At 27.6% G+C, this 12,891-nt stretch overlaps 1 protein-coding gene across 1 annotated transcript; it reads right to left on the bottom strand.

The window, feature by feature from the left end:
- Positions 1-6,873: 6,873 nt before the first annotated feature.
- LOC101257508 (uncharacterized) lies at positions 6,874-8,632 on the bottom strand. Its single transcript, XM_004229204.5, has one exon. The coding sequence runs from the start codon at positions 8,327-8,329 to the stop codon at positions 7,178-7,180; it is 1,152 nt and encodes a 383-aa protein (XP_004229252.1). The 5' UTR covers positions 8,330-8,632; the 3' UTR covers positions 6,874-7,177.
- Positions 8,633-12,891: the final 4,259 nt, after the last annotated feature.

The following is a 12,891-nucleotide window of genomic DNA, read 5'->3' as shown; positions in this document are numbered from 1 at the left end:
GTCCATGCATCAGATGCTAAGAACTTGGCGTGAAGTAGGGTGTTAAAGAATGACAGAAGTCCCACATGGGTGGTTAATGAGATGGATGGACTTCTTATAAGGCTTGGGTAATCCTCATCCATTTGAGCTAACTTTTGGGTGTGAGTTAGGCCTAAGACCTAATTTCATAAATATCCACATAACTTATTCCATAAGTTATGTTGATATTAATTATGTAAATAACTTTTATACAATATTTAGGATCCTACCAACCAAACATGGTATAAGTTGTGTTTTTTTTATACATAATACAAAACTTCTACTAGACATAGTAAAACCAATACTACTTTTTATACATAAATAAAATGTATCTTATACCATATTATAACTAAGTGACCCATAATTACTCAAATGATAAGATAAAAGAGACTATAATTTTGTAGCGTAGATAATAAGATTTGTATCGAAAAATAATAGAAACATATCACAATAATCATAGTATTTGATTTTAAATATAGTGGATATTATATTTTTGCGAATCATCCTATTCTTCTTTTGAAAAGTAAACTCAAGGACCTCTGAGCTTAATTTTGAATTTAGTTGACTTGTGCTTGAGATCAACGTACTTTAAGCTTGACTTTGAATTATTATTTTGATCTCTACAACGTTTTAAGAAATACCTAGAAAATGTTTGTGGATTAGAACTCTGTAGTGTTTGATGCATGAGCTCTTCCTAACTTCTTGTTATAAGTTTGGTGTCTTTTTTCGAATTATGAAATTTTCTATTTATATTTGTGAAATAGAAGAATTGTGATGAAAACAAACTCGTTAGTCAATTAAATTTAAACTTATATAAAAATATTTGATTGGTTAAAACATGTCATTTATATACATGACACATTCTCACTGATCCTTTAATTTGACTAGACATGTTGAGTCACTTTGATATATGACATTATTTTATTGACTCCTCAATTTGATTTGGCATGATACGTGATATCAAATTGAGCCCCTAGGATAAGATTATTTTTTGGACTTAGGAGAGTAGGTTCAATTCATTATTTGTAGTCCAATTTGATGGATTAGCCCAACAAAATTGGATTCTAATTTTGAAAGGTCATTCAACTTAAATTAGTCCACAATATTTATCTAGACTAATTTATATTTAGTTTAATATAATTTAATAAAATTTGGGTAAAATTAATTTTACTATGGCTCCAAATTCCAATCATCAGCAAAAAATTACATTCATTCAAATTCAATAAGAAGCAAGAGGTTTTGGACAAGTGTTGATAATCCTCAATTCTATTTTGATCATTCATTTTGACTCTTTTTTCTTTCTTGTGATTAAACACACCCAAGCTCCAAACAAAGTTTACTGTGGCTATTTTAGTTCTAGAATTTCATGTGGTGAAATTAATAATTGCAAAAAAACAAAAAGCACATTCACTACGGCCCGTTTGGCCATAAATTTTCCAAATAATATTTGGGAAAAATTTGGCAAATAATGTTTGTCCATACAATTTATCATTATTTGGCAAATATTTTTGGCAAATATCCCAAATTTCCAAATACTAGTATTTGGGCCAAATATCATTATTTGGGATATTTTAAAAATTAAAATTTTACCCCAATCTTTTATCTTTTACAAAAACACCCTCTCTAGTATTTGCTTGTGTTGTATTACATCATTTTTTACGTGAACACCAAAATAGTGATGAAATATTTAGTGAATATTAAATAATGATATGATTGTTGATGAAAATTATTAAAAATTGGCTTTAGGTAACAAAGTCATGTACTTTATCTACTTCACGATGTATGGAATAATTCTTGTTGCACTCACTCCAAATTACCACATTGCTTCAGTGTCATGGACATTATTTGTTATTGTTGTAACTAACATTCAATTGACTTGTAATACAAACTTTTAGTTAGTTTTGATAGTTTTTAAAACTTGTGTGTATAAATCATATTTTTCTAAAAAGGTGAAATATATTTCCCAAATTTCATGGCCAAACACATGGTGAAATTTCACTCAAATAATATTTGCCAAGAATATTTAGAAATCTATGGCCAAACGCTAGCTACATATATTGCTTTATCACTTTCTCCATAAAATTCAAATACTTAATTATAGTCCCAAAAAATAGAATATCTAAGGAAAAGTATTATTTAAAGGACATTTTGAATGACGAAAGTTGTCAGACAAAATTCAGAAATGATAAGGGAAAAACCTTCTCATATTTTATTTTAATGTTTATAATAAATCAAATATTACATCAAAATAATTTGATTTTAAGATTTTAACTCAAGTTGGTACAGATGTTTTGAATCATATAACTCATGTTACAAGTTTTTGTCAAACAAGATAGTTCATACAAATTTACCATCAATGTGAATTTGAAATAGTGATATGTTGGATTAAGTGGCACTTGAAAAGAGATAAATTCTTGAAATGCTGTGCCATAAACAAAGAGTAGCAGACGATCTTGTGAGTTATCCTCAACTGATAAGTTGGCCATGAATGGTTGCTTTCCACTATTTGTCTACTCTTGATGTACGTAACCTCTAACAAATGTGAAATAGACATAACGAGCAGAAAAATCCACCCACCCTAAATTAACTTTCTCGGACGGAGTCAGAATTTTCATGAAGAGGTTCGATATATGAAAAGTAAACACACAAGAGGTTAATGGTTTCAACATCTATTAAATACTATCTCCGTCCGGAATCGTTTGTCATGTTGCACTTATCAAAAGTCAATTTGACTAATTTTCAAAGGTAAATTAGATCACATTAATTCGATATTTTAAATAAAAAAAATAGATATTCTAAAACTACATGTACTATGAATTATAATTTTTGGCATATTATTATGATTAAAAAAATACATCTTAAAATGTTAATCAAAATTTTTATAATTTAACTCTAAAAATAGAAATCATGACAAATAATTTGGGACGAAAAAAATATATATATACCAAAATATGATATTAACTACGTATAAATATATAATTAAAGAAAGTTCGGATAAACCCTATCAATTCTTGCAAGCTCCGCCCCAGTGTGGGGCAACCAAATTTTTTTATTTCCACATGCATTTACAAGTAGGGTATATATGTAACTACAATTATTTTGTGCTGTTTTCTTTCTATTTCTGAGTGAAGTAAAAAAGGTGTTATATATAGGCCAGTGATATCTACTAGAGTATCAAATGAACATGCATGTTTGGGTTCAATTTAAACGAATTAAAATAAATTTAAAATAGGAGTTAACAATTTAAAAATAGGGAAAAGGGTTAAATATGTCCCTAAACTATTCGAAAAGGTCTAGATATACCTTCCGTTTGAAGTTCGTTTCACTCATGCTTTCGACGTTCAACTTTTGGTCTAAATATGCCTTTATGGGCGTTAGTTGTTCTGTTGGATATATCCAACTCATTTTTCATTTCTTTAAATGTCACATGAAATTGTCATGTCATTTTGACTTTACCACATGTCATTTATATGAAAATGAAAAGATATTTGAACTCATAAACACCTAAATCGACTCATGAATCAACCTCCTTTTAAATAAATTATCCGTACGATTTTCAACAATATTGTTTAATTTTTTTTCGATAAATTCCGCAAATGAGTGATTGATTAATAAAAAATAGGAAGAATATGAAAAAAAAAATATAAAATTAACGCCAAAATTTCACAAATAATTATAATAACCTTAAATCTAACATTTCATTGAAGGAGATAAAAAATAGAAAATAACATAAAACAAAAAGAATAAAGTAAAAGAAAATAATATTTTTGATTAAATAAATATTAAAAATAAATAAATAATGTTTTCTTACTTGTCTCACTCGCTAGTGGCGAGTGAACTACATTCCATGTGTCACATAGGATCATAATGGGACAATAAATTCACTCTAAATAAGAATAGGGGGGTATTAGAACCTTTTCAAAATTTTAGTATCTTTTTTTAAAAAATGTTGTAGTTGAATCGGATAATGATGTATTTCCTCTTTGTAAATCTTTGAAGTTTTTATACCTCCCTTAAAACACACTCTTAATCATTTAATTAAGAACTTGTTAGGTGTGAATGACAAAAAAATAATTAATTACAAGCTTAATTTTAGAATGAGTTTGCCATATGCTTTTGAATGTGATGTAATCACTTGATAACTTGTGATATTAGTTATACTGAGATTGTAATTTTATAATTTGTACCTCCTATTGAGGATGAATAACGAACGCTCTCTGAGAGAATTTTTTTTCTAAATTATCCTTTACTTTTTTTAAAACGTCTCACTTAATTAATACTCTACTATAAGAAAAACAGAAGGTATATAGAAGGGGAAAACATTGTAGTGTGGATGTTGGGACCTAAGGCTTGCGGAGGAGGCTCCTTTCCGTTACTTCTTTTCTTTATTTCTCCAAGCACCCACTTGAATGGAAGCCATGTGTCATATTTCAAAATTAAGGGTGAAGATTTATTTGTTATTTTGAATCTCCACCCTTAATTTTTAAATATGACACATGGCTTCTATCCAAATAGAAACTTGAGGAAATGGAGAGGAGCCTAGTCCAAGGCTTAAAGTCTGTCCCATGTGCTGCATGCAGCTAAGATAGATCTTTGGGTTTTGGGAGTAAAGATCTTAACATTCAATGTTAGTGAAGAAAACTTTGGGTATCTCACATCAATACCAAACACTTTAAAGAGGGCCACAAAATATTTAACCAAGTGATGTGTTGTCTCTTTTTATACAGTATTGGTGGGTGCTAAAAAGTACAGGTCCTTTTTGGAGTGGAGTTTATTAGATAGATCATATCATGTATATTGTCCTGCTCCAACAACATCACTATTTTTCTCCAACAGCCTTTTTTCCTTTGTCTTTATGCATTTGGGGTCCCTCCTTTCCAATCATAATACCCCTTTCATCTTCATTATCTCTTCTATTATTTATAGGCCTATCTATTGCTTCAAATAATAATGAAGAGGTCATTATTTATATTTTGACATTTTAAGTAAGTAGAGTATCAAATACTGAGTGCTGATTATTAGCAAAGGGATAAAGAAACTTTCTGTTTATGAGTTGGTATGAAACAACTGGTTAGACATCAATTAATTTGATGAAAATTCATGTTGTTTGGTTGTATTAGCAAATAATTAATTTACTTTACAAAAAATTGTTCTTCTCCACATGTAGTGTCTCACCAAAAACTTTCATTATCATTAATTTTGTTTTACCTTGATTTGAACCCGCCTTAAACGTGTCTTCAACCTTGTTGAATCATTGGAATACCACTTGTTATGTCAGTAACAAGTCAAACAACAAAGAAAAGTAAAGAAAACTATTTTTAAGAAGCATAATATATTGATATGATTTGACTAATGGATCTACAAGAAAACTAGTATGAATGAAAGCATAATACAATTGAGCTAAACAAGACTAGTTGTGAATGCTATTGTATTATGGTACTAGAAGAAAGATCTATTTATAAAGGTCCAAAACTTCTCCAAGAAAAGGATAGAAAAGTCATTTTCCACCAAGAAAACCTTTTGAATTAAAACACAATTGGGTAAAATCCAAATAAGATAGGAATTCAAGGTAAACCCTAACAAAGTCTTTCCACTAAAACCAAACCATAACCACTTCTCTCATTGGTTAAAGTTGCAATTTTTGGAATCCAACTTCTGGAGTGAGAGGTTTAGATAAGGCAAGTTGTTGATGGATCTAAGATCCAGAAAAAGACTAATATTTTTTCCTTTTTAAAAAAAATTTCACAACTAGTGACAAAGAGAATAGAGAAAGACTTTTAAGTGAATGCATACACTAATGACAAGCTTACATTAGGTGTTTTGTTCATTTGTTACTTTGATTTAGACCTTTTGGCATGTGTCCTATCTACCAAGCATGTGCTTATATTTTGACCCAAAGCTTGAGTCTTTGATTCTACAAAACCTTTCTTTTCTAATAATTCTCAACACCCTTTTATATTAACAATGATATGATGTGTCTATGAATCCTTGCACATGAGTTAAGTGACATGATACTTAGCAACTCATTATTAATGGATTTTCTTGACTTTTGGCCAGCTAAAAGGGTGGCACATAAACTAGTGAGACTCCTAGATGGAGACAACTTAGGGGGGAAAGGGTTCCACAATACCCAATCCAAATATATATTGTTATTTTGTATAAAAATTTCTACTACAAAAGCCATGCATTAAAGTAAGGACTCACTCCAACTATCTCCATCAAGATCCTAAACTTGCTCTTTGCACACATGCAACTAGTTACAATCATTTCTCTTTTCTTTTTCTCTTCTTCTAACTACAAGAAGAAGAAGAAAATTGCACATTACCCTCAACTGTCTAGAGGAAAAGAAACATATATAAAATTTGTTTAAAATCACATATAGAAAGGTAATGAGATTACATATTGACTAAAAGTTAGAAGGGGGAGGGATAAGCCATATTTGATCCCTAATGTGATTAAAAGTAAATGACTTGCTTCTCTAATGGTCTTCTTCTTAATAGTCCCAACCCTGCATATAAATCAAAACTCTACCAAAAATATGAATTCCAACCAAACATCTTTAGCAAATTCAAATTTTGACACACTACCTAACACAAGGTCACCAAAATCAATAAAAACAAAGGTTAATTTTAGCCATAATAACATTGCATAACAACAGCAAAAAAAAAAAAAAACTTTCCATTCAAAAAGTTGCCTCTTTGAGGCCAAGTTATAGCATCAACAAAAACAGCTATTTCCATTCAAAAAGAGTCCTATAAGCAATTTGCCATGAACAACAAACATGTAGTTAATGATTGGAATGAATCACTCTTAAAATATTCCCAATAATAGAACAAAAAAAGTACACACTCATCATTTGTGAGTTACCACCACTCAACAAAACTACATGCATTTTCATTCAAACAATTATTTCAAGTTTACAATAGACATAAAAAAGAAGTGGTATCCTATTTACTCCACAATAACAAAAGATCAACATCAACCTCAATAGAAGGAGAAAAAAGAGGTAGTTCTACCAAAAGAGATGAGCATGGATCACACTTGACAAATAAACAGAGTTTTCAAACAAGAACAATGTAAAGTTTCTATAGTAGTATCAGTAGCTAATTAAACTTAGTAAATAAAAAGTAGTAGAACAGAAAAAAAGAGAGCCCTTTTTTTAGCCTCTTGCAGTGAGCAAAGAAGGAATAGCTGCCAAATTAGGAGTATTAGCATTCTTATTCGATGCACCTCTTTTCCCATTTGATGATGATGTCTTACTGAAAGCTCTCATTGGACTTGCAAATGCCCATCCCCAAGAACTTCTGTTCCTTCCATGTACAATCTGCTGCTGTTGTTGATGTCCCACAGGAGCTATGTTGGATTTTCCATTCATATTTTCCTCAGATGAAACCCAATGAGATGAAGAAGATGAAGATGATGATGAAGAAGTTATCATAAAACCACTAAATAGTCCACCACATCTAACTCTTTCTTTGATACAATCTTGCCCTGCCCCTGCTCCTGCTGCACCACTGTTTCTATGATGAATTTTGGACTTGTTGTTACCTTCTCTTTGAGACTCCACTCTTCTCAAAGTACAATCTCCAAAACCAGTTGAGATTCTTTCAAAGAAATCACCTGAAAAGCTTCTGCTTCCACAGCCAACAGATCTAGATCTAGATACTTTTCTATCAAAAGCAGGACTAGTCTCATTTTCATTCTCCTCCACCACAACAAACTCTTCTTCTTTCTTCTTTGACCTCATAGAACCATTCCCAACTGAAGGAAAAGTCATGTTTCTTTCAGTCTTCTTGGAATGTTGCTGCTTAGAAGAAGATGAGTAGTAGAGAAATGACCAGAACCTTCTCCTGTGAGGAGTATTACAGTCTTCTTCTTCTTCTTCATTCAAGAAATGCATACCATTTCTAGGAGTGGTTGTAGACTTGCTTCTCTTCATAGTAGCAACAACACTAGTGTTACAGCCATCTTTTTTCTTCTTGTTGTAATGGCTACTCAAGAGAAAAGGCATTCTTGATTTCCTCATTTTCCCATAGTGAACATTTGCTTGGTTTGTTTGGATTGATGGTAGAGTTGAGGCAGTAGTAGTGGAAGTTGTAGGTGCACCCAACTGATCAGATCTAAAAGAAGGTGTAGAAGAAGATGAAGAAGAAGGGAAAATGGCAGAAGGAAAAGAGGAAGAAACAAGTTTTCCAAGCTTTTCTTGAAGGCAAAAAGCACAGATCCCACCTGGGGTATTATTCTTGTAAGGATGATTTGCACATATCATATTACCATCACCCATGTCTTCTTCAATCCCTTCCATCACCATTGAAGCTTTAACTAACGAACTCTGTTTTCAACTCTGCTCTGTTATCTTACGAAAACAATAAGTTGAAGACAAGAGGAGAAGAAGAAGTAAGGGAAAAATGGTCAGTCAAATGGTGGAGTAAATGAAAGCAATGCAGAAAATAGAAGAGAAGTAATGGCATTGAATGAAGGAAGGAAGAAATGGTAGTCCCCAGGAGCACGTGCCAACCTGACGAACTGAACTGATGAAACAAGACAAGAGGAACCCCTACCACCTATTACTGCTATACATGTACGTATTTAAAAATATGTATCAACAACATATTATTCGATTTGGCCCCAACTTCTCAACTATTCATGTCGACTAAACTTTTGGATTAAAGTTTACTATGTGTTTAATTTTAATTTTTTAAAAAAATTATTTGATTATTTCAAAAAAAGTATGATCTATATTAATAGGTTTTAAAAAATTATTAAAAATGCTCATAATTATATATCATTATTTATATTGAACATGTCATAAAAATAATTTTATAATATAATTGATAACAATCAACAATATAAAATAGAGAAGTGTTAAATGGCCAGAAAAATGTGATCAGAATTTAATTTGAATAGTGTTATAGTCTTTTTCTTCAAAATAAAATTAACTTTTTGTTATTTTCAAAAAAGTATGAACATTAATTATTTTGATAAAATTAATTCTCTAGGTCTCATACTTTATTACTTCTTCAATTCTTTTTCTTTTTGTCACTTCATTTCTCCTTCTTCACTTTTTTTTTCTCTTCTTATAAAAAAAATTAGAATATAGTGGAAATAAATAATTATATTTAAGTATTTAAATTGGTTAAATTCATCCTATGAATGAAACAATAAAAGAACTTATTTTATGTATCTATTGGAGCTTCATTAATGTAAAATATTTTTTAAGAGTATAAAGAAAATCATAATTTTCTAGAAAAAAAGCATAATTTATTTGTTTTAATGTCAAATGCTCTATGTATGTATAATTAATACATTAATTTTTTTTATAATATGACTCGGTTTTAAATATACGCTTTATATTTCAAATTTAAATATTTATACTTTATGTACTATATGAAATATACACTTACACCTCCAACTAAGTTTATCCATAACTAATTATATTAAAATATAATTATCAAATAATAAACTTAAAATATATATAAAAAAAAATTTAAACGTTATTCTTACAAAATTAATTAGTGTTGATACTTCTAAGTAATAAAAAAATTATGATTTCTCTGTGTTTTGATGTTTATCATATATAAAGTTTTTTGAGTTTTGCATGACTTTTATTGAAATATTTTCAAATTATACATACAAAATTATTTAAATATGTACTTTAAATTTATTTGAATACAACTTCGTAAACTTATTTAGTTAGAACTCATATTAATGATATAATAATAAATAAGTAATAGTTCACATATTATCAAGTCAATATAATATAAGGGTGCAAAACTATCACATATTCAATATGATTATTGTTAAATAGGATCGACACTGATGAACTATATGATTCTTATAATATTGTGATATTTGCATCTCTAAGATGTTTGGAGTTTTGATTGTCGTTATTAATATAGTTTTAGGTTATATGTAAAATATTCAAATAAATAGCCTAAATTTATTTAAACATAATAATTTATAAAATTATATAATTTTGATATTAATAATAAATATGATTAATGATCTATAAGTTATCAAATTGATGTGATATATTGCGGATACAAGACTATAATTAACATTAACACGTTACTTTCAGGGATTCTCAGCAATATACAATATAAGTAAAATAAATATCGATTATGAAATTTAGAATTGAATGATAATGATTAATATAATTTTATACCAATTAATTAACTGTTTATACATCGTGTGTGTTTTTCTTTTAGAAAAATAATAACATAATCTTGGACTTAGATAGTTTAAATAACTATTAATAATAATGCAATTTTCGTAGTGATGCCTTGAATTTAGAAAGTTATTTCTTATTATATAATTGTCTTAATATCAAGGTTGGCTACTCTCTTTTTAATATAATACTAACATTGATATATATAGAATAATCAAATAAGATATAGAATATTTTTTACATTTCATTACTATATCACATTGTTTGCTTGATCTTCATGATAATAAATTGTGCAAATTATGTTGAATTATTATTAGGAGAAAAAGATTTGATATACTCCTTAATTTTGTGATATAGAGATAATATATATTTCGTAAAGAAAATGTCACATACACATTTATTGTTACATGAGCAAATTAAATAACTTATATATCCTCTTTTGACTAACGAAAGTTATACTTTAGATTTTTAATTTATTTACTCTAATTATTTAACCAATCACATAGAGGAAAATCAGGTTGTTTTTTCACGTGGTTCTATTTTAGAGTTTTTGAATTCAACAGCTAATTTGGTCTTACTTATCTCCCTTATGAATATTTGTTTATCAGTATTTGAGTTTGTTGTTCATGTTTAATTTTTCTCTTTCATTCTTTAATGTAGAAAACATGAGAATTAAAAAGAATTAAAAAGAAATAGTGAACGAAATAAAAAAAATAAAAATAAAAACAAACTAAAATTAATGACTTTTTTGCGGTTATATTGAATTTTAGTTTGTAGTTGTAAAAATGTTGACGCACCTAGAATAGATTTTGCAGGAAGATAAGTGAAAAATTAAATTTGATCATTAACATAGTATATCAAAATTAGTCATGGAATTAAAGAAGATAAAAAAATAAATAAAAAAGACAAAAATTCATGTATGAAGAGATCAAATATAACTCGAAATATTTCGAGAAGGGTCAAATATACCTTTTGTATTTTTATTTTATTAAAAAGATTTAATATGTTTTTCACTTTCATCAGCGAAAAATGATTTTGGCTCTTCAAACATACCTCAAAATACTATGGAAAGGGTCAAACATACCTTGTATAATTTTTATTTAATTTTAAAATACATAATTTAATTTTCTTAAAACATAGTAATCAAATATGTAATTTAAATTTTTTAAATATGTAGTTTAATTTTTAAACATGTTTTTGTAAATATGTAGTTTAATTTTTTAAAACATAATTACCAAACATAAACTTTAAATATGTAATTTTTCAACATTAATGTGTAGTTATCTTGGGTTGTTGTTAAATAGGATCGACACTTATAAACCATATGACTTTTAGTATTTCTTATGTGTAGTATTTTGACTTTTGATTGTTATTATTGAATTATTTACATTATATATATATATATATATATATATATATATATATATATATATATATATAAAATATTTAAAATGTAATTTGAATAATTATTTAAATAGGTAATTTAAATTTATTTATATAATAAATGCAATAAAATTACTTAATTTCAAAAATTATTAGTCCGTTCAAAACAAATATTAATTTAAAAGAAGAAAAAATATTGTGACTACAACTATGTATACTTAATATTTTAGCAAATCATAGAATAGCAAACATTTTTTAATAAAATAACAAATAATACTAATAAAGAAAAATATATACGTGATAAAACTTAAATCTAGTTCATGTTAAATTTGTATTGTCATTGTCATCGGAGAACTATAAAGATGTTTTTCTTTCAATTTTTTTTTTTATAAAAGTTTATTTTGAAATCATTAAAAACTCTTTCTATCATTTTTATGTTATTAAAAAATTTTAATGAAGCACCATCAAAGTTCTTATAAAAACAATTGTATATGTCTCTAGTACTGAAATAATAAATAAAAATTAATTTTAATGAGTCTTTTTTGTGTATGACATGATTCATATGTTATTGAAAATATGAAGATAATCACATAATAGAGGAAATATGATGGTAATTTTACTTTTCTTCTTATTTTGCTCACATAATTTTGAGTATAATTGGATAAAATATATTTTTATCATTAATTTTTTTCCCTAGAAAATCGGTGTATAACAACAACTCCTTTGAATAAATGAGAGTAACTCTTTAGCCAACTCGGCTAATTTCATATTTTTATTTTTATATAAGTTTTAATATTTTAATTTAGATAAAAATTATCTTTTCGCGATTAAAAATTATAAATTAAAATAGATAATTTAACCTTAGTTCTGTTTCATACTTTTTTTAAAAAAATCTTATCATTAAGGAATAAGAAATGAAAAAAATAAACTAAAAAGAATAAGTAAAAATGAGGAAAATTGAAGTATATTTTGTTTGGTGAATTTTTTAGTTCTTTTTCCATGTTTAATTAAGAAATCGTCAATAATTAATTTCACTAATCATTTTCAATGTCTTGAAAATACAATTGAATAATATATTTAATATTTAAGTTAAAGGGCAAAAATGTCTAAAAGTAAACTAGATTATACTGTGAACATATCATTTTACCATTCTGACCAAACTTTTCTGGCCAAAAGGATTTTTCCTATGAAATAATAATATAGACAAGACAAAATATTTGTCAAATTATATGACTAAACACCACTTCACAAGATTTTTTGAAGTTTTTGCCAAGTATTCTTGGGGCCAAACAGGTACTAAAATTATTCATCTTCTGGAGAGA

This window comes from Solanum lycopersicum, chromosome 1 (genome assembly GCF_036512215.1).
Source record: "Solanum lycopersicum chromosome 1, SLM_r2.1".
Lineage (NCBI taxonomy): Eukaryota > Viridiplantae > Streptophyta > Magnoliopsida > Solanales > Solanaceae > Solanum > Solanum lycopersicum.
The sequence above is the reverse complement of the archived record's forward strand: the minus strand, read 5'-3'. Positions and strand labels throughout refer to the sequence as shown.

Excerpts from the sequence above, each read along its gene's own strand:
- LOC101257508 (XM_004229204.5), bottom strand. The coding sequence starts at position 8,329 with ATGGTGATGGAAGGGATTGAAGAAGACATGGGTGATGGTAATATGATA.